The sequence below is a fragment of the Dendroctonus ponderosae genome, unplaced genomic scaffold, assembly GCF_020466585.1.
Source record: "Dendroctonus ponderosae isolate FM_Combo_2020 unplaced genomic scaffold, Dpon_F_20191213v2 Dpon_F_20191213_5, whole genome shotgun sequence".
In the NCBI taxonomy this organism is placed as follows: domain Eukaryota; kingdom Metazoa; phylum Arthropoda; class Insecta; order Coleoptera; family Curculionidae; genus Dendroctonus; species Dendroctonus ponderosae.
Window position 1 is genome coordinate 14,425,678 of NW_026018715.1, and position 19,162 is coordinate 14,444,839.

At 39.3% G+C, this 19,162-nt stretch overlaps 1 protein-coding gene across 1 annotated transcript; it reads right to left on the reverse strand.

Moving 5' to 3' along the window:
- Positions 1-259: 259 nt before the first annotated feature.
- Positions 260-18,940, reverse strand: LOC109542091 (muscle segmentation homeobox). Its single transcript, XM_019911149.2, has 3 exons — positions 18,229-18,940; positions 4,363-4,550; positions 260-2,478 (listed from the first exon to the last, which is right to left on the reverse strand). Exons 1-3 carry the CDS (start codon positions 18,785-18,787, stop codon positions 2,191-2,193), a joined length of 1,035 nt encoding a protein of 344 aa, XP_019766708.1. The 5' UTR covers positions 18,788-18,940; the 3' UTR covers positions 260-2,190.
- Positions 18,941-19,162: the final 222 nt, after the last annotated feature.

Genomic DNA, 19,162 nt, shown 5'->3' on the forward strand with positions numbered 1-19,162 from the left:
CTCCTCGACCTGCCCCATTTACAAATTTAAACATCAAAAAAGCCACAGGCAAATTTAAACAGGTAACAGGAAAGAGCTTTTGAATGACTTGGCGCATTAGTGAATGACTTTGAAAAAGAAACACGAGAGCCACTCGAAATTTAGACCGATGAATGAGCCAACCGAAAATAACCGGTCGTTAACTGGTTTACTAATTGAAGCTCAAGTATCCACAAGAGCGGCTTGAAGCCGGCGATATTTGGGGAAATCAAACAACCAATTCACGCCTTATTCAATATAATCAATCATCACTATGCAAACCTATTCTTCTAAGGCGATTCTTAACAAACAGCTGCATCATTTTACACAATAAATAATTCAATTTGCACAATTGCTCTATTTCGCTTCGCTCTCGCCTACAACTAGTCTCTAATTAAAATACAAATATCGTCGGTTTTTACATATTTTACAGACTATTTACACCCAAATGCCCTACAAAGTTCCTGCGGCCTGTTGCAGGCAGTTGGCAATTGTATCATTATTTACAGTAGATAATCTTGCAATAAATGCACGAAGTGTTTGTGAACATGTACGGAATGGAAGGAGGATGCAGGCAAAAACAACTAAGGAAAAGGAAAATAAAGACTAAGAAAAGAGACGCACAGACAAAGCGACACACCAGTGAAGGAAACTGTGGCGCCAAAAGGCCCTTCAACGGATAACCGACTGTTATTATTCAATCTTTTGGGGAAACGTGACTAATTAAAAACTAATGGGTGAAGGTTCTAAATGTAACACCATCAATAACATGACCTTGCTCCTAGACGTTTCGTCTCGATAAGCGCACATCATTTACGCCGATAAGAAAAATAGTTAATTTGTCTTTGGAGCGAGCACAAAACACTCGACAATTAATGGGCTATCAGTGTGTCACATTTAAATTTAGTAACACCATTAAAATAAATTATTTTTAATTACAATTTTAATGTATCCATACACGATATAAATAATGCTGCCGGGTCCAGTCGGTTCGCAACGGGGATATTTATTATTTTGCATATAGTCCAATCAGATTGCCAAACTGCAAAAACATCGGGTTATCATTTGGCCAATTGGATGCCGACAAAGAGTCTAATGAGCTTCATTTGGCCATTTAGTTTGCAAAGGTCACCAAGATCGTAGGCTGGTTTCCATCACGCAGGTGGAATACCCACAAACAACCGGAGCAAAGTGCTATCAAACAGCGAATATTATTAATGCTCCAAATAGGGAACGAGATTGGACTCCTTAACATGCAAAACAGAGCAATTAAATTAATATTTCTCGTGTCGTTGGTGTCAAATATTAATTATTACGAGTGTAAAGATCACATTGTATGTGGCAAACGGCCGGAGGTCATCGCCTATCAGTCGTGCTATTTTTCTTAAATTAATTAGGGGATATCGAAGAAATGCTGGATGGTAAAAGAGTGTCGATTGAAAGCGCCGCCGCTATCAATTGTGTTAATTATTCAGCCGGTTGTCCGCAAAGGACATTATGTAAAAAAGGTGCATTATTTTCGCACGTTGTGAGCAAAGATCACGAACGACGCATCTCTTAATCGTCCCCGATTTTCCAGTATTTGTTGAAATTCCAGCCCAATTGGGCTGCAATTGCATGATTGAATCAGACGGCGGAAGAACCCGAAAAATTGGGAAAGAGATGAAGCAAGCAAAAGTGGCGAGGTGTGAAGAATGGACAATCTGCACCTGTAACTAAAGATAGAGGCTTCATTTACTAGACCATTAAAAATACTTTATAGATCTTTATGCTCATTAATTTCGCAAAGCAAGTACTTCATTTCTCTATAAACTGCCACGTGATGTTCGGTAATTATAATTTAAGGCTTTTTTAATTGGCTGTAAAGTTAGCCGGTGTTTTCCTGCGTTTATTTTCTGCGCGCCAAAGATTTATTAGATTGCTCTTAGCGGGGTTAAAAGCTTGTTTAAAATTAAGTTAAGCACATGTGTCATGTAATTATTTCTGTTTGACTGTTCGCTTTGAATGTACGTCTTTTTGCCAATTTAATTCACTGTCGCTCCGAAGCGACAAGCCGACTATTAAGCCGACACGGAAAAAATAAAACCTCGTCCTTCCATAGTGTACATGTGTGTTAGCAGCGACTCTTAACCTGCCCTGAAAAATGTACCTCAAACACACGGGAGGCACTTTTTAGAGGGACATGTGAGGACTGGGTGTTCGCACTGTGCCAAGTTGTGACGGCAAATGAGGCGCAGGCGGCGGGGGCGGCTGAGCCAAGAGCCCAAGGGGCGGCATGGGCGGTCGCCCTCCTAGCAACGAGGCCAAAGGGTGCGCTCCTGCTGCAAAATAGCCCTGCAGGGCCGGATGAGGGTACAGGGGATGGGGGTGTCGAGACAGCGATGCCATTTTCAGCTTTTCAAGTTCGGCTTCTTGCAGTCGCTTCGCTTTGGCGCGCCGATTTTGAAACCAGATTTTCACCTGCAACACCAACAAACATCACTAAGAATCTACGAAAATTTTTCCAAATTTTCTACTGATTCTCAAACGTTTTTTCCTCTATTGATCCTGATGGCCCTTTTTTACCTAAGGCTGATTTTTCGTCGGTTAGTGGTATTTTTTCCTAGCAAATTTGGCCTAATTTTGAAAACGTGCGCAATTTTTACTAAAAACCATCAGTCAGAACTAAACATTTGCGACATTTGGAATGCAGAAAACCTTCTGAGTCGTTTTTTCAAACCTTTGTGGCAAACCGATGAAAGTACTTTTAAACTTAAATTTCTCATCTCATCTGGCTATTTGCACAAGCACCGTTTGCTATGGAAAATGCCCCAAAAAACTTCGCAAAAAACAACTTTCGAAAATCACCAATCAAATGAAATTAACAGAAGAGATAGACATTTGAGGCCATTCCTTGAAGCTAATGGGTTTTTCGGGTTTTTAGGCCGTCGTTCGGTAGAATTTCTTCCTGACGTTTCGCAAGCACGAGTGGCTTGCATCTTCAGAAGTGGTTTGCTTGAACGCTTACACTGTTCTCATCAGAACCCGCTCAGTTCTGCGGAAGAACTGAGCGGGTTCTTCCCATTCTAGATTGGACTTTGTGCAACGAAATACATACAAAAAATACTCTACTTCGGCTTCAAAATAAATAATTAATATGATTTAAATGTTAGAAACCGCTTTCGCTCATAGGAAGAGTTAATCCGAAATAATCAATTTCCCATGAGTCCAATGACCAATCCAACTGTCTCAAATCAAACAAGACTTACTTTGCAATAAAGCGTGTACATTAATCAAGGATTTATGGCATAATTTCACTCTGGAATATTAAGTATGGGCAAGGCGATAAAACACTAAAGTATCAGTTTGTACCCTCACGAAGATGGTGCAAATGTGACAAATATAAAAAGAAAATATTGGCTTACTCAGCAGCTGCAAGAGTGCCAAACATTGGTAAAGCAAATAGAGCAAACTAACGATTAAACGAACAAAAATTAGACAAACAAGGCCTGAAAAACCCTTGACTGGTCGACCATTACTGATCGAAATTCTAGGCTTAGAAAACAAGCTTAAATATCTTAAATGGACAAAGGATATTTTAGCTTTTTCGCTACATCTTTCAAGAGTGAAATACCGATAAAATTCTTGTGTTTGGAAGCCAAAAAAAATTGTGAACAAAATTGGATTACTTAAATAGAAACGCCAAAAAGTGAAAGAAAATTGTTTGCAACATATACCAAACCCAACACGACACATAAGTAATGTGAGGAACAAATTAATGAGAATTAAACTGAAACAAATTGAAATGGCAAAAGACAAGAGAAACTGCTTAGAAGGATAATAAATTGACTAATCAAAGGGGGCATTTCAATGCATATAATCCCTTAAAAACGGCGGAAAATCACAATTCAGAACATCGAAGTTGCACCTACAACTTTTTAATATAAGCGGCGACGTCGCATCGGGTTATGGAGCAAATTTTTAGGAAAAGTAGTGGGAAACTCATTCTTAGGAAGAATTGAACATGCAAGCTGGGTTGCCAAATGTAGAGCTTTTCCGAACCTGTAGGCCAGTTTGCAATGGTTGCAATGTGAACCCTTGAAAATATCAGCAACTTGGGGAAAATTGAGCAGATAATTAAAAGAACGAGTGGCTGTAAAAAATTAAAAAACTGTTTCAAGAAAATCTCACGCTCAAAAATGCTTTTGAAGAAAGTTGCTCAAAGAAGAGCCCTTAGAAGAAAATTGGAAGGACTCTTCAGCCAGACCTAAGTAATCAATTTATTGAAGACAAATTCGTTTTAACAAAAAGTAACACAGTTCAATCAAGAAAACCCCCAAGTGATTAACCCTCTATGTTACCTACCTGTGTTTCCGTTAGACGCAAAGAGCTGGAAAACTCGGCTCTTTCAGCAATACTCAAGTATTGCTTATCCCGAAATTTCTTCTCCAGCGCCAGAAGTTGTTGAGTGGTAAATGGTGTGCGCGGTTTCCTGTTGGGTTTGTGTTTCCGCAGGTTGCATTTCAGCTTCGGGGCTTCTCCATTCGAATCGACTGCAACAATGAACGCAAACCTGTTTAACAAATTTGCCGATTTAAACAAATCAGTGTGACTAATTAGCAGCTTAATTCATCGGCTCTAATTGAATGATTGCTGAATCATTAATTCCTATCGATCCAAAATGTGTTATGCTGTGCAGGCTCCATTCATAATTGCCACAAAGTTCAAGCGTTTATGAGCTGTGCTCGACTCATTGCCAACAAATTGCCCCTACAGCGCAATTTCCGCAAGTTGAAATGGCTTATAAGAAGCTCATTATATCGGATGTCGCTAATTATGGTCTTGTTTTGTTTATTTATGGCGCTGGAATGACATATGGGTTCATCAGCAATTATGTCCGGCTGTATGTTGTTTCACTGGGAAACATTTAAATGTTCCTATCCGTTTGCGACATTCACAAGACAGAGCTAATGGCTGCAATGGCAATGGAAAACCATCCAAAGTGAAGCGTATCAGTGTTAATATTAAATATTCAACAGCACTCTCGCACTGTAATAGAGCTGCTGGGCCCCGAGTGTATAATAAAAATAAATTGCCCACAAACACGCAACTTTATAAGACGCTTTTTATAATCTCCAGTTTAACGGCTTTTCCACGTAAGTGAGTAGTCCCATAAAAAATCCATAAACAAATAAGAAAATTAGTAAGGAATTAACAGGCCGATTCAACCGTATCTGCGTAACGAGCCGTAATCATCCAAGACAAATATCGGTGGACGTTTCTTTATCAGCGAGTTTCAACCGAAAAAATACCTTTGCAGGGAAGGATTGATTGTTTCTTTCAATCTTTCGGAGTCCAACTCCTCTTAAACCTCTCTTCACCCTCACAAACAAATTGCTGGGTTTCCCAGACTTCGACCACTTGGAGCCAAAGTTCTCGGGCATTCAACTTGGGGCTTTTGCTCAAGATGAAACCACCCGAAACACAAAAAGTGCTCCGGCCCTGCCCGGCCCTGCATAGAAGAGTTCATCCACAGCCCATTTAACTACCTGACTTTTCAATCTTTTAATGTACCTTTTATTCAAATGCGAATGTGTTAATTAATGTATTCCGAATGATCCGGGAGATTAGTTCAATTAAATCGAACGAGCTCCCGGTTTTAGACATTCCACCATCCGTATCGACCTCAAAGACACCAATTACACCAAATTGGAGAGGATAAATTATCGCCGAGATGCCAAAAACAAGCACCTGGATAATTAAGGCGGTAATTATTTCTTCAAATCCATTATTGATGAATTCGGTACGTATGAAAACCGTCGTTTTCATGCGGCTGACGGTAAAAGTCGCCGGTATTCACGGTTTGAATGCAAATGCCCGACAAAAAGTTGCATTTGATAAGCCGTAAACATGAAATTGTCTCTAATACATCAGCAATTGACAAATGAGACGACAAATCAACGGCATAACTTAGTTTTTCTAGGCCCCGAGCGAGACAGCAATCAGCTGCGCATGCAAAAAAGTAATCAAACTAATGCAGAGATGCCCATCAATCCGAAATTGTATGCCAATAACTTGTCATGAAATTATGCGAAATAACGTATTCGGCAGGATTCCGAAAACATAAATCTAGCTGGCTTGTCGTGAATCACCGAAACAAAAGCGACTCCTGTCAAAGCTTACTCGAGTCAAATCTTTGAATTGAATTTAGATCCGTCAGGCTTTGCATGTCGTTGCTCCATTGTTTCGGATTTTGATGGATTTCCTCTCGATAAGACCGTAATTGGTCGAATTTATATAGACCGGGGTTAGTGGCTGATTTGAAAGGTAGATTATTGCTTTATTCAAATATATTCGCTTGGCAACACAACTTGCCATTTGCAGTTTGTCGTTGATTTGCACCTCACTGGCCAGTTCGCGTTAATAATTTGTCAAAAACGGCCAAGTTGAGTTTCTGATAACTCACCCGAAACAGTTCAGGCCATTCACGGTATTTAATTTTTCGGAAAAATTTGTCCAGCCACCCATTTGATGCCGAAGGAAGATTGGACGCACAGCTAATGGGCATTCAGAAAACCCGTGTATAAATAAGCTACTGTTTTCTAGCTAATTAGAGTTTAATTGCTTGCTTAATTAAAACTCGCGCTAATTAATTATTAACTCGAATCCTATTTAACCGGATCGGGTAATTAGAGGGCCGAGTATTCGGAGCAGTTCGGATGTATAATGACGGTTTTTAATTGCGCGATTTTTCGGGAGTCAACAACTGTTTATCTGATTAGAGACGAATCAACTGCTGTCACTCTGTTTTCTCTAATTGCTTCATTAGCCCAAGCGCATTTGATGCTTTTTTCAAATCCCTTCAAATGAGGGAATTTAGGCGGATTTGTCGAGATTAAGCCCAAAACACTAGGATTTCATTTAAATCCTTTGTGTTGTGAGTTTATTACATCTCTGCCAACATTTTTTTTTAATTCACTTTCTTACTTATTTACTGTATTTGTTATTATATTCTTATCTTTCCTGGGTCTCAGTCAAAGTGTGAACTAAAATTTTTGAATATCGTTTATTTCAACTTATAATTGGTAAACATTACGTTCTTTTAGGTCTTTGCTGCAATTGTATGTTTCAAACATATTCTTCCAAATGTGAAAGTTCGGGCATTTGGGAGAAAGATGAAGGCTAGAAGGGAAGCCCCTTCTAGCCTTTTGGAGGTTGAAAATTTCCAATAAAATCGACTAAGAAAACGACCGTTTGAGAGACGCTCTATCGAAACTGTTCTAGTGACTCTTTTCGCACACTTTTCACAGTTTCTGAGATATAAACCAAAATATCCCCAAAATCAATAAATCATCACAAAAGTACTTATCGATTTAAATGTTTTTTTGCTTCGGCCCTCTTGCCAAAAAGCAAACCTTGAAGTCCTATAGAATTTCTGGATGCCACCTCTAGAGGAAATGCGCTGCTTTCAGTGTGAAAAAACGCACTTCAAGATGAGGCGATTTGCCGTTTGAAACACGGATTATTCAAAAATTTGCCAAGAAAAAACAAAGAATCTCCAAGACTTTCCATAATATCTCTCGGAAAAGACTGTACGCGGCTTTAAGTGAAGAAAAACTCACTTTTATAGACAATTTCTGGAAGTTTTCAGGACTTTTCAGGTACTAAGGCTAGTCGATGGCCCATGGGAAGCACGAGTTTTTCAAAAATTCGCCAAGAACAAAACAAAATCCCTGAATCATGCTGATAATATCACTCGAAAGCGAAAATCCGCTACTTTGAGTGACGAAAAACACACTTTTACAGTAAATTTGTTCGAGTTTCCAGGATTTTTTCCGTTACGAAGCCTAGGCGATAGGCCATTGGAAAACAAAAATTTCTTAAAAATTTCACAAGAAAAAGCCAAAAATGCCACAATCAGGCTCATAATATCGTTCGAAAATGCGCTCAGAAAAGTGTGGAAAAACGCACTTCAGTGGGAGTTTCCATGAATTTTTGAGTTACGAAGATGAGGCGATTGACCGTTGGTAAACACGAATTATTAAAAAAATTGCCAAGGAAAAACGAAAAATCTCCAAGACTTTCCATATTATTTCTCACAAGAGAAAATATGCAGCTTTAAGTGAGGAAAAACTCACTTTTATAGGCMGTATCTGGAAGTTTCCAGGGTTTTTCAGGTACYAAGGCTAGTCGATGGCCCATGGAAAACACGAGTTKTTCAAAAATTCGCCAAGAACAAAACWAAAATCCGTGAATCGTGCTCATAWCATCACTCGAAAGCGAKAATCCGCTACTTTGAGTGAGGAAAAACACRCTTTTACAGTAAATTTGTTMGAGTTTCCAGGATTTTTTCAGTTACGAACGCGAGGCGATTGGCCATTGGAAAACACAAATTTCTTAAAAATTTCACAAGAAAAAGCCAAAAATGCCACAATCGCGCTAATAAAAGTGTTGAAAAACGCACTTCAATGGGAGTTTCCAGGAATTTTTGAGTTACGAATATTGGCCGTTGGATACCGAATTACTAAAAAAATTGCCAAGGAAAAACGAAGAATCTCCAAAACTTTCCATGATATCTCTCGAAAAAAAAAGTACCTACGCGGCTTTAAGTGAGAAAAAACTCATTTTTAAGGGCAATTTCTAGAAGTTTCCAGGATTTTACAGGTACTAAGGCTAGTCGATTTCCCACGGGGAACATGAGTTTTTCTCTTGACAGAAAGCAAACCTTGAAGTCCTATAGAATTTTTGCATGCCACCTCTAATTGTTTCGACCCTTTCTGAGACAAACGCGCCGTTGAACTTGCGCCTTTTCCGAATTTGGCCTCTATTTCTCTACAGATTAGGAATTTCTGATAAAACCCAGGAAGTAAAACACAGCTCTTGCTTCAAGCCAGCGAAAAGGACCCAACGACTAATCGGAAATTTCGACCCGTTGCTCACATATAGACACTTTTACGTTGAAAGCCCCAAATCGCATCCACCTTTTTCCCGGTTAGAGACCAGCCAAAATTAGATGTGGAAACCGGAAACCGCCTCCAACACAACCCCGTGTTCCACGTTCATGCTAAAACAGCCAACAATTTGCTTAAGCCAATCTTGGCCAGTCCAGACCATGACTAAACCAAAAAAAAATCGCTGCAGGTGTCAATTTCGCGTTTATTCCGCCGCCTGCCGATTCAACGTTTGCAGACGCATAAATAAGACACTGAAAATAGGCAGAAATGCGGAATATTTATTCGCCTTTAATCGCTTCTAGCCCGGACAATTAACATGCCCTCTTTCCCCAACCATTTAGTCTTTATTGCATCGGCCGGCGGCCAAATATAAACCAAAAGTGCACGGGAAAAATAAAACGTGGAATAAATCGAGTTAAACTGTCGCTATAAGCAGCGATAAACTAATGGGCGATTATTCAAGACATCCCAGAACATCTGTCCCAGTCCAATAAAGAGCGGAAAAAAACGACAACATTGAAAACGAGTAAAAAATGATCACACATATCTCGACGTGTGTACACATTGAGTGGCGGCAGCACATAATTTGGGTGTCGGAAGTCAAGCAGCCACCTAAACGATCATTACTGGGTATTTATTGCCTAAGAAAATTCAAGAGGATTAATAACTATTTATCATGGGCAGACAGAAAGTGACTCGTCTTTAGACGCTCCCAACCGTCTGTGAATATTTCGGGGCTTCTAGCTCAGTGCCATTTGAGGGTTTTACATGCTCTTGCTCCTCTTAAGGCTGTAAAAGTGGTTTCCCAATAGAAAAAAACGTGGACTTCCAGGCACTTGTCCTGCCTTAGTGAGTGCCTGCCACATTTAGGCATAATCGCTGCTGGGGAAAAAAGTTGGACTTAATTAACCGTCTCCAGCCAAGAGTACCACCCATTTGCCCAATAAAACCGGACATTGCTCTATTATACAACACCCAGCTATTTGCTGCCTGTAATCTATCGGCAGCGGATTGTGCAATGGCGGAAGATCGTTTCGATTTTTTGCACGCTCTGTAGATGGAGGCGCAGTCGGGTTACTTCTAATCAATTAAACGTAATCGCTTTCGAGAAACCCGCCTCAAATTGAACTTCTGAGAATGGCCGACTATCGATTGATAACTAACTGTACAACAGCGCGAATCGCCTCTCCAACCAGGCATGTTTTACTCCATTTTTGTGATGCCGGCCCATTAGATAATAGTAGTTTTATACCACTCTCGATCGGGTAATTTTCCGATTTGGAATTTCCTAATGTCCAGCGAATTAATTTCCCGAGTTATTTTAATGTACTCCGGCGTTTTTTCTTCTTTCTTCGGCTTCAAGAACGGGCTCGACCATTTTGCAATAAAATTATCTGCTGGATTATTTGTTCGGCTCCGACATCTGCTCAAGCTGGCTGCAGATTACGCGAATTCCCCAACAATTACCAGAAAAGAAAAACTAGCGTTTACTACCAAGTGGATGTTGTTGCTATTTAGCTCCTCTAGTGAAGCAGCTTTTGAGACAAACCCTGCAGATCCTGCTCTTCATCAACTTGAGCAGATAGGAAGCTTTCGAAAGTCTCTGTTTCTTTATGGGCAAGAGGTGAAACTTCGGGTAATGGAGCCTCCATTGTCTCCAAAACTTGTTTCACTTTAGAACATTTACGTTTGTCGCCTCTTGCTAAACCCAACACTGGTAAACACGAATTTTTCAAAAATTTGTCAAGGACAAACCAAAAGTTTCTGAATGCGGCCCTTAACATCATCCCGAAGAGAAAATTGACTGCTTTAAGTGAAGAAAAACTCACTTGAATAGGAATTTGCTGGGGGTCTTCAGTTGCTAAGGCGAAGCGATTGGCCGTTAATATAGATAGACGAGTTTTTAAAAAAATTGTTCGGGAAAAACCAAAAATTTCTCAAGCCTGCATAGAATATCACTCGAAAGAGAAAATCTGCGGCTTCAAATAACGAACACCTCACTTTAATAGGAGGATATTTATCAAGGTTTTTTTAGATGACTACTAAATCGAAGCGATTGGTCGTTGAGCAACACGAGTTTTTCAAAAATTCGCTAAGAAAAAAGCAAAAATCCCTGAATACTGCCCATAACATCACTCGAAAGCCAGAATCCGCTACTTTGAGTGAGGAAAAACACACTTTTATAGTAAATTTCTGGGATTTTTTTCAGTTACGAAGGCAAAGGCGATTGGCTGTTGAAAAACACACCAAAAATGCCACAATCGGGCTCATAATATCGTTCGAAAATGCGGTCAGAAAAGTGTGGAAAAACGCACTTCAATGACTCTCATTGAATTTTTTTCCTCCAGAAATTTTTCTGTTACGAAGATAAGGCGATTCGCCGTAGGTAAACCCGGATTATTAAAAAAATTGCCAAGGAAAAACGAAGAATCTCCAAGACTTTTCATAATATCTCTCGAAAGAGAAAGTACGCAGCTTTAAGTGTGGAAAACTCACTTTTGTAGGCAATATATGGAAAAATTTGCTAAGAAAAAAACAAAAATCTCTGAATCCTGCCCATTACATCTCTCGAAAGCGAGAATCCGCTACCTTGAGAGAGGAAAAACACACTTTTATAGTAAATTCCGGGGAGTGCCTAGGATTTTTCAGTTACGAAAGCGAGGCGATTGGCCGTTGAAAAACACGATTTTTTTTTAATTTCACAAGAAAAATGCAAAAATGCCACAATCGAGCTCATAACATCGTTCGAAAGTGCGCTCAGAAAAGTGTGGAAAAACGGAAAAAAGTTCAGTGGAAGTTTCCATGAATTTTTGAGTTACGAAGAAAAGGCGATCCGCCGTAGGTAAACCCGGATTATTAAAAAAATTGCCAAGGAAAAACAAAGAATCTGCAATACTTTCCATAATATCTCTCGAAAGAGAAAGTATGCAGCTTTAACTGAGGAAAAACTTAGTTTTTAGGCAACATCTGGAAGTTTTCAGGATTTTTCAGGTACCAAGGCTGGTCAATGGCACATGGGAAACACGAGTTTTTCAAAAATTCGCTAAGAAAAACGCAAAAAATCCCTGAATCCTGCCCATAACATCGCTCGCAAGCRAAAACCCGCTGSTTTAAGTGAGGCAAAACACACTACAATAGAAAATTTCTGGGAGTTTCYMSGATTTWTTCAGTTTGGTACGAAGGCGAGGCAATTAGCCGTTGGAAAACACGAATTTCTCAAAAATGTTACAAGAAAAAGCCAAAAATGCCACAATCGGGCTCATAATATCGTTCGAAAGTGCACTCAGAAAAGTATGGAAAACGGACTTCTAGAGTTTCCAGGAATTGTTGAGTTACGAAGAGGAGGCCATTCGCCATAGGTAAACCCGGATTATTAAAACAATTGCCAAGGAAAAACGAAGAATCTGCAAGACTTTCCATAATATCTCTCGAAACAGAAAGTACGCAGCTTTAAGTGAGGAAAAACTCACTTTTATAGGCAATATCTGGAAGTTTCTAGGATTTTTCAAGTACTAAGGCTAGTCAATGGCCCATGGGAAACGTGAGTTTTTAAAAAATTCGCCAAGAAAGAAACGAAAATCCCTGAATCCTGCTCATAACATCTCTCGAAAACGAGAACCCGCTACTTTGAGTGAGGAAAAACACACTTTTATAGTAAATTTCTGTCAGTTTCTAGGATTTTTTCAGTTACAAAGGCGAGGCGATTTGCCGTTGGAAAACACAAATTTCTCAAAAATTTTACAAGAAAAAGCCAAAAATACCACAATCGGGCCCACAGTATCGCTCGAAAGAGAAGCTGCGCACCTTTCAGTGTGGAAAACACACTGTAATAGGAAATTTCTGGGAGTTTCAAGAATTTTTGCGGATATTAACTCGAAGCGGTTGGACAACACCGATTTTTGAAAAATTCGCTAAGGCAAAATCAAAAACCCCTCAATGCGGCCTTTAATATAACTCCAAAGCAAAAATTCGCTGTTTTGCAAAAATTTTAATGGGAAACTTCTGGGAGTTTCATGTTCAGTCACAAAGAGCTAGATTAATCTCATGTGGCCATCTTTTCTTTTGGCTTTTTTCACTCTTCTATTTACCGGTGCTTTCAATAACCAGAAAATCTATGCAACATACGACCTTTAACTTCCCAAGCCCCGAAAAGTCGCAGCTAAATGATAGAAAAAAACTATACAGGGAGGTCCAGGTGAAACGTTGCTGACGATAATAGAAAAACTTCGCTCGCTTGCTGCTCTTTCAGGTATTAAAATTAAAGACGTTTAACCTGGACCACCGGAAATAATTAGACCGTTTGTTGCCAGATGTTTAAAAAACCAATTTCACACATTTTATCCTATTTTATAGGCGAATTGCCCTGTAATTTGCCCAACTTAATTAACTTAATCAGTGTTGTAGTAAATGTGAATAAATCTGGGTAAATCTACAAGTGATTGTTGGTACGGTCGGTTGGGGAAACGGCGATGAAACGGAAAATAAAGCAGTTAAAAACGATTAGCCGACCAAAAACGAATAAGAAGAACAATCAAAAACTAATTAGCCCGACGGTGGTAAACGGAACTGAATAAAACCGAACAAGAGCAGCAGACCGATAATGAAATACAGAAAAATGTTAATTAATGAGCGCGCATAATTCGGGGAGCGAGCTGATTACGACATAAAAATTAAATTATTATTAATTATACCCGAAAACGGAGCTTGTTAAAGTGAAATCTACAATTCTAATTAGGGGTTATTAAATGTGTGTTTCCCTGTGCTAATTGGGCAATGGGAGAATTGAGTTCAGGTTTAACTATCGGTTAAACGGCTTTTTCCAGCTTCAAATGAACCACCCAATCAAGCAATTGAGTACAGTGAGTAGATACATATTACTCACTTCCCCCAATCTATATTTAGACGTCGCTCTCTCCCCGCATTCTCTGCATTTTTTCAAACGCTGTCTACTTCAACCTAATGGCCCATTAATAAGCCGACGCTACCAGCAAATGATTAAGAGGGCTTTACCATATTTTGACGTGAACTTTGACAGCTACAAGCTATAAATAAAGGCCAAATCGCCGGAAACGCATGTATTTATGTTAGGTTAGATCCAAAACAAAAGAGGAAAAACGCTGCTTTGCATGGTAGACTGCGATTTCTAAATATAAAACAGGTGAACTGTGCTTGATATACGAAAGTAGGGATCTAGCATGCAACGTGTTTACTTTCAAGCATTTGTTTAGTGGCATTTATGTTTCGCTAATTTGCAATCAGCGATATGGAAATAATGCTGGGATTTTTGGAAATCGCCCGCATTTAATTAGATCGAGCAAATTAAGACGCTAATTGAATTGACCACCGCAGTGGTTGAAAGAGTGTAGACATTCCAAATGAAATGGGCCTGGTAAGAAAGCCATTGAGCGGTAAATCATCAAAGCAATACACAAGCCAATTATCTTTATTAGGAGAACCGAATGGAAAGCCATCGGGTATGGCAACAAATTAAAATAATAAAGCAGCGTCTTTCTCTGCGGCTGCCCGTTTAGCATTCCCCGGACTTTTTCAATAAGTAAATAAATAAATAACACGTAATCACCTTTATCTCTGCGAACGTATAACCTTTATAAAACGCTGCAAATTTATCGGACATCCAGCTAACGGCTAATAACGCTAAATTATCTCAACGTTCCATCTATTTTATAGCAACGTTATCCCCGTTTAGCACTTGCGGTACAAAGTTGGAAATGTATAATAAAATATCTCTTATTTGTTAAATTGACTGCCAGCGTATAAAACACTAGTTATCGATAAAAACAGACTCTTGGAATTGTGAATAATTATGTGTAGTCGACGAGACGATTAATAGCCCATTGATGTGCCGGATCGCATTAAAACGTTCTCTCATCATTATTTATGATTAACAAATTGTTTCTGGGAAAACAATTTTAGTTCCAATATTTGTTCAACAAAGTTTGACTATTCAATTCAACAGACCCCAATCCGACTGGACTACTACCTCGACCCTCGTATATGGCAGAATTTAATTGGATTTTATTTGGGTGGCGCTACCACGTTATTATCTCGTTAATAACTTTATTAAATCTTCTTTTGTGACGCCGACGGATCGTTTTGTCCGTTAAGAACTAAAAGCCGATTATTTAGATTTAATTTTCGTTAGTCATCGAGAACCGACTAATGACAGCCATTTTTATACTACAGCCAAGTATTTTTCCGGATAATCATATTTACCTGCCGCGTCAAAAAAGAATTTGAATTGCAATGTTTGTGCCATCGAGTTCGTTTTGTGCTGGCGAGGGTTTTAAGTACGAGCCAAAGACAAGAAGCTGCTCTCCTTTTTCCATTTTTTAAACAATTTGAGGTGAACTTGACGATGCAAAAATTGGACCAATTTTAGCTTCCAGTGCGTTTTGAGAGTTTTCAGAGTGTCTCGCACTCCTCGCCTGCTGAAGGTGAAAATGCTTTAGAGTTGGCAACAATTTGGGAGATTTTATACCTACTTTTGGAAAAAAATCGACCATCACCGTTGAGGAAATTTTAGGTCAAAAATCGAAATTTTACTCACGTGTTTTTTGAGCGCATTACATTGCTTTGGAGCTAACAAACTTTCCTATACTTTGCTCATATAACAAGTTCAGAATACAGTTAAAGATGGCGAATCGAAAATAGCTCGAAATAGGCCAAAAATCTCAATTATTTCGCCACTGAAGCTGAAAATAACGTAAAATTCGCGATGTTTTCATCTCTTTATATTTTTCGAATTAGAGGCATTTTGAGAGAATTAAAATTTTTCGAAAAAATCAGCTTTCCTCTCTTAGGTAGGTATTTTGTATAAATTTGAAAATTTAACATGCGTGCTCAATGCATAGTGTCGGATGTAAAAAGCTCTTCTATATGCATATTTAGAGTGTTTGAGTCTATAATAAGAAAAATATTATGGCTTCAAATGGACCAAAAATTCCAATTAAGTACTGAAAATTTTAAGTTCCTAGTATGTTTTTCAATGAGCGCATTGCACTCCTCACTTCCTTCGGGTAAAAACCATGTAAGATTCAAAACATTTTGAGACCTTGAATAGTTTTCGAAAAAATCAACCCTCAACTCATGAAATTTTCCGCCAAATTCGAAATTTCACATGCGTGTTTTTGCGCTGAATTTAATGCTAACAACCCAAGAAGCTTCGAAAAATGCATATTTAGGCTGTTTGACTGTAGTATAAGAAAATAATCGACGATGAAAAATCGTGGCCCACAAAAACAGCTTCAATTGGGCCAAAAATGTCAATTAATTAAAATGTGAAGCGTCCAGTGTGTATTTCAATGGAAACTTTGCATTCCTCGCTTCTTTGTGATGAAAATGTGGCAAATTCCAGACATTTTGAGAGAAATTTATATTTTCCGAAAAAATCGATGTTTCCTTATGAAACTTCCGGTCAAAAATCAAAATTTCACCTGCGTATTTCTTGAGTTTTAGTGGATTGCTTCAGACCTAAGACGCTCCTAAACATGCATATTTACAGTGTTTGGGCCAATCACCACGAAAAGATCGTCGATTAAAAATAGTGACAGCTCAAAAACTGCTTAAAATGAACCAAAAAAGAACCTTCTGGCGTGACTGCAATGATCTCATTGCATTCTCCACGTCTCAGGGATAAATGTGACAAAAAATTTGAGGCATTTTGAGAGAATTCAAATTTTTAGAGAACATGGACATTTTCGCAAAAAAATCAAAATTTCACATGCGTGTTTTTTTATTTCGATGCATAACTTCGGATCTAAGAACCTCTCCTATACCTACGCATATTTAGGTTAAAATGTTTGGTTAAAGATTGTGATCAGAAACAGCTTCAAATGGGCCAAAAATATCAATTATTTCAATTTTCAAGTTCCTACTGTTTTTTCAATGAGCGCATTGCACTCCTCACTTCCTTCCGGTGAAAACTATGTAAAATACAAAACATTTTGAAAGCTTGGGCATTTTCGAAAAAATTAGCCCTCACCCCTTTAGGTCAAAAATCAAAATTTTGCGTACCTACATGTGATATTATCTGAATTTACTGCTAACAACCTAGAAAGCTCCTAAAAATGCATATTTAAAGTGTTTGGGTGCTCCTAAAATGCAGAAAAATCGTGATCGATCAAAAACCGCTTCAAATGGGCGATGAAAATTACGCAAAATTCGAGACGTTTTGAGAGATTTGACATTTTTAGAAAAAATCTGACTCCACTCTTTTGTAATTTTGGGTAAAAAATCAACATTTTGCATGGGTGTTTTTTAACTTCAAAGGATTGCCGCGGTTCTAAAAAACTGTTTGCGTCCATAAAAAAAAATGTTAGCTTCAGTTGCAGTCTCTGCTTCCTTGCAAAAATTGTTTAGAATTTCAGGCTTAGCAAGGTTCAACCTTATTCGATTATTACTCTTTGATGCTGATCAAAACATTTCCAATCAACTGGCACCAAGCAGATGTGCAGCAGATGAGGTCATTTACATAATTTCAAAATTTGTTATAAAACGCCGTATTAAAAAACTGTTAATTTCCCATTTTACCATTGAACCACCCTCGGTATAAAAATAAATTTATTACAAATGGCCAGCGACTAATTTATTCGTCCAGCAACGGCATAAGCTTAGTGTTATCTTCGTTCACTTCGTCGATTAGAGAAAGAAACGGAGCTATTAGGTGTTTCAATTTGAGAGTAGTTAATTATAGGGCTCCCGTGATAAAATTATTAGGGCTTCGTGACGAAACCAATTAAGGTCTACTTTATCGTCGAATGGGCAGTAGGAAACACGGCAAATTATGGGGCTGCGCTGTTTACAATTTTAGATTTAGAAACGTCTTTCAGAAGGAAAAAACACAAATTAAGCCCATGTGCAATTGAGGCCATAAAAACCAAACTGTCCTTAAAAGAATACATTTTAAGTGGCCGTAAGCGACATCGTAAAACGTTATTATCTTCACACCTAAATGAAAGTCGGCTCGGAACCCTTAGCAAAACAATGAAAGTATCAACAGCAATTTCGCGGTTCTCGCCTTTAATAGCTCAATTTAAGGATGTAATTTACCAATATAATAATTTAACGGGTTGAGGAAAAATCAAGGCGATTTCACGCTCATATGCTGCGGACGTCGCTAGCCTTTGATGTACCTATGCAGTCAACAACAGGCCGTTTTTTCCGAACAGTTGGTTGTTTGATGCTAATTTGCCGAACTATTGAGTTCAACAAATTTGGAAACTCTCGGCCAATTGAATGAGAAGGAGAAGATTCTTACCGGGATTCATTCCCCCAAGCCCAAACGGTCCTGATCCCTGAAAGACCGGCGGTGGGCCTCCAAAATGGTTCATCATGTTCTGATGCGACCAATTCTGCTGGGCCGCCAAAACGGCCGCCATCGCACTAAAAGGAGTCGGCCGAATTGGAGCATGATTCAAAATCGCCTCTTTTGCAAACTCTCTTGGAGGTGCTTCAGCGTCCGGCGCCGCATCCTCCTCTTTGAGTGCGGCGCATTTTTGGTCTTGGTGCAGGTCTTCGACGTCCACAATCGAATCGTCGCCTTGGTTCGAGTCGAACTCCTCATCGAACGAGGGATTCGGACTGGAGGGCGCTAGAGTGGAGGAACTCTGCGAAATGGGCGACGACGACTTGGAGTGCCGCGTGTCCGCTAACAGAGAAGCTACACTAAAACTGATGTGCCCGTTTTTGCTAGTCAATGGCTGTTCGTTGGTCACATTGTCACTGTTGAGATTTTGCATAGTTGCGCCTCGTTTGCTGCCGACACTCTCCAGGTTTTGGATAGTCATTATTTCACTATCTGCCCGTTTTCTGAGCATAAGTGTTCGTCGTCTGCGGCCGCAACAATCCCGCCCTGTCACACTCACATGTCGTTCACGTCCATTCAATTTATTGTTTATTAATTGGCTTTTCCACCGAACACAACATACCCAACGTTGTCGGACAGAACTGACCAAATAACTGAAAGCACTTATCGAGAGGGGAATTCTTCAAGGGGCGGCAACCGCTAAAGGGGCGGGCCTTTGACTCCGCCCAACGTTTAAGCACATTATTACCCAAATCAGCCAATAAGCTTGAGTTGTCCTCAACTACTTGGTGTGGCCCAGCTGCACTCTGCGAGTTTTCGGTTGGAAGTCTCATCGTGACCGCACTGGCCCACTCTCAGCTACGTTTACCTTAATTTCCGCGTTTCT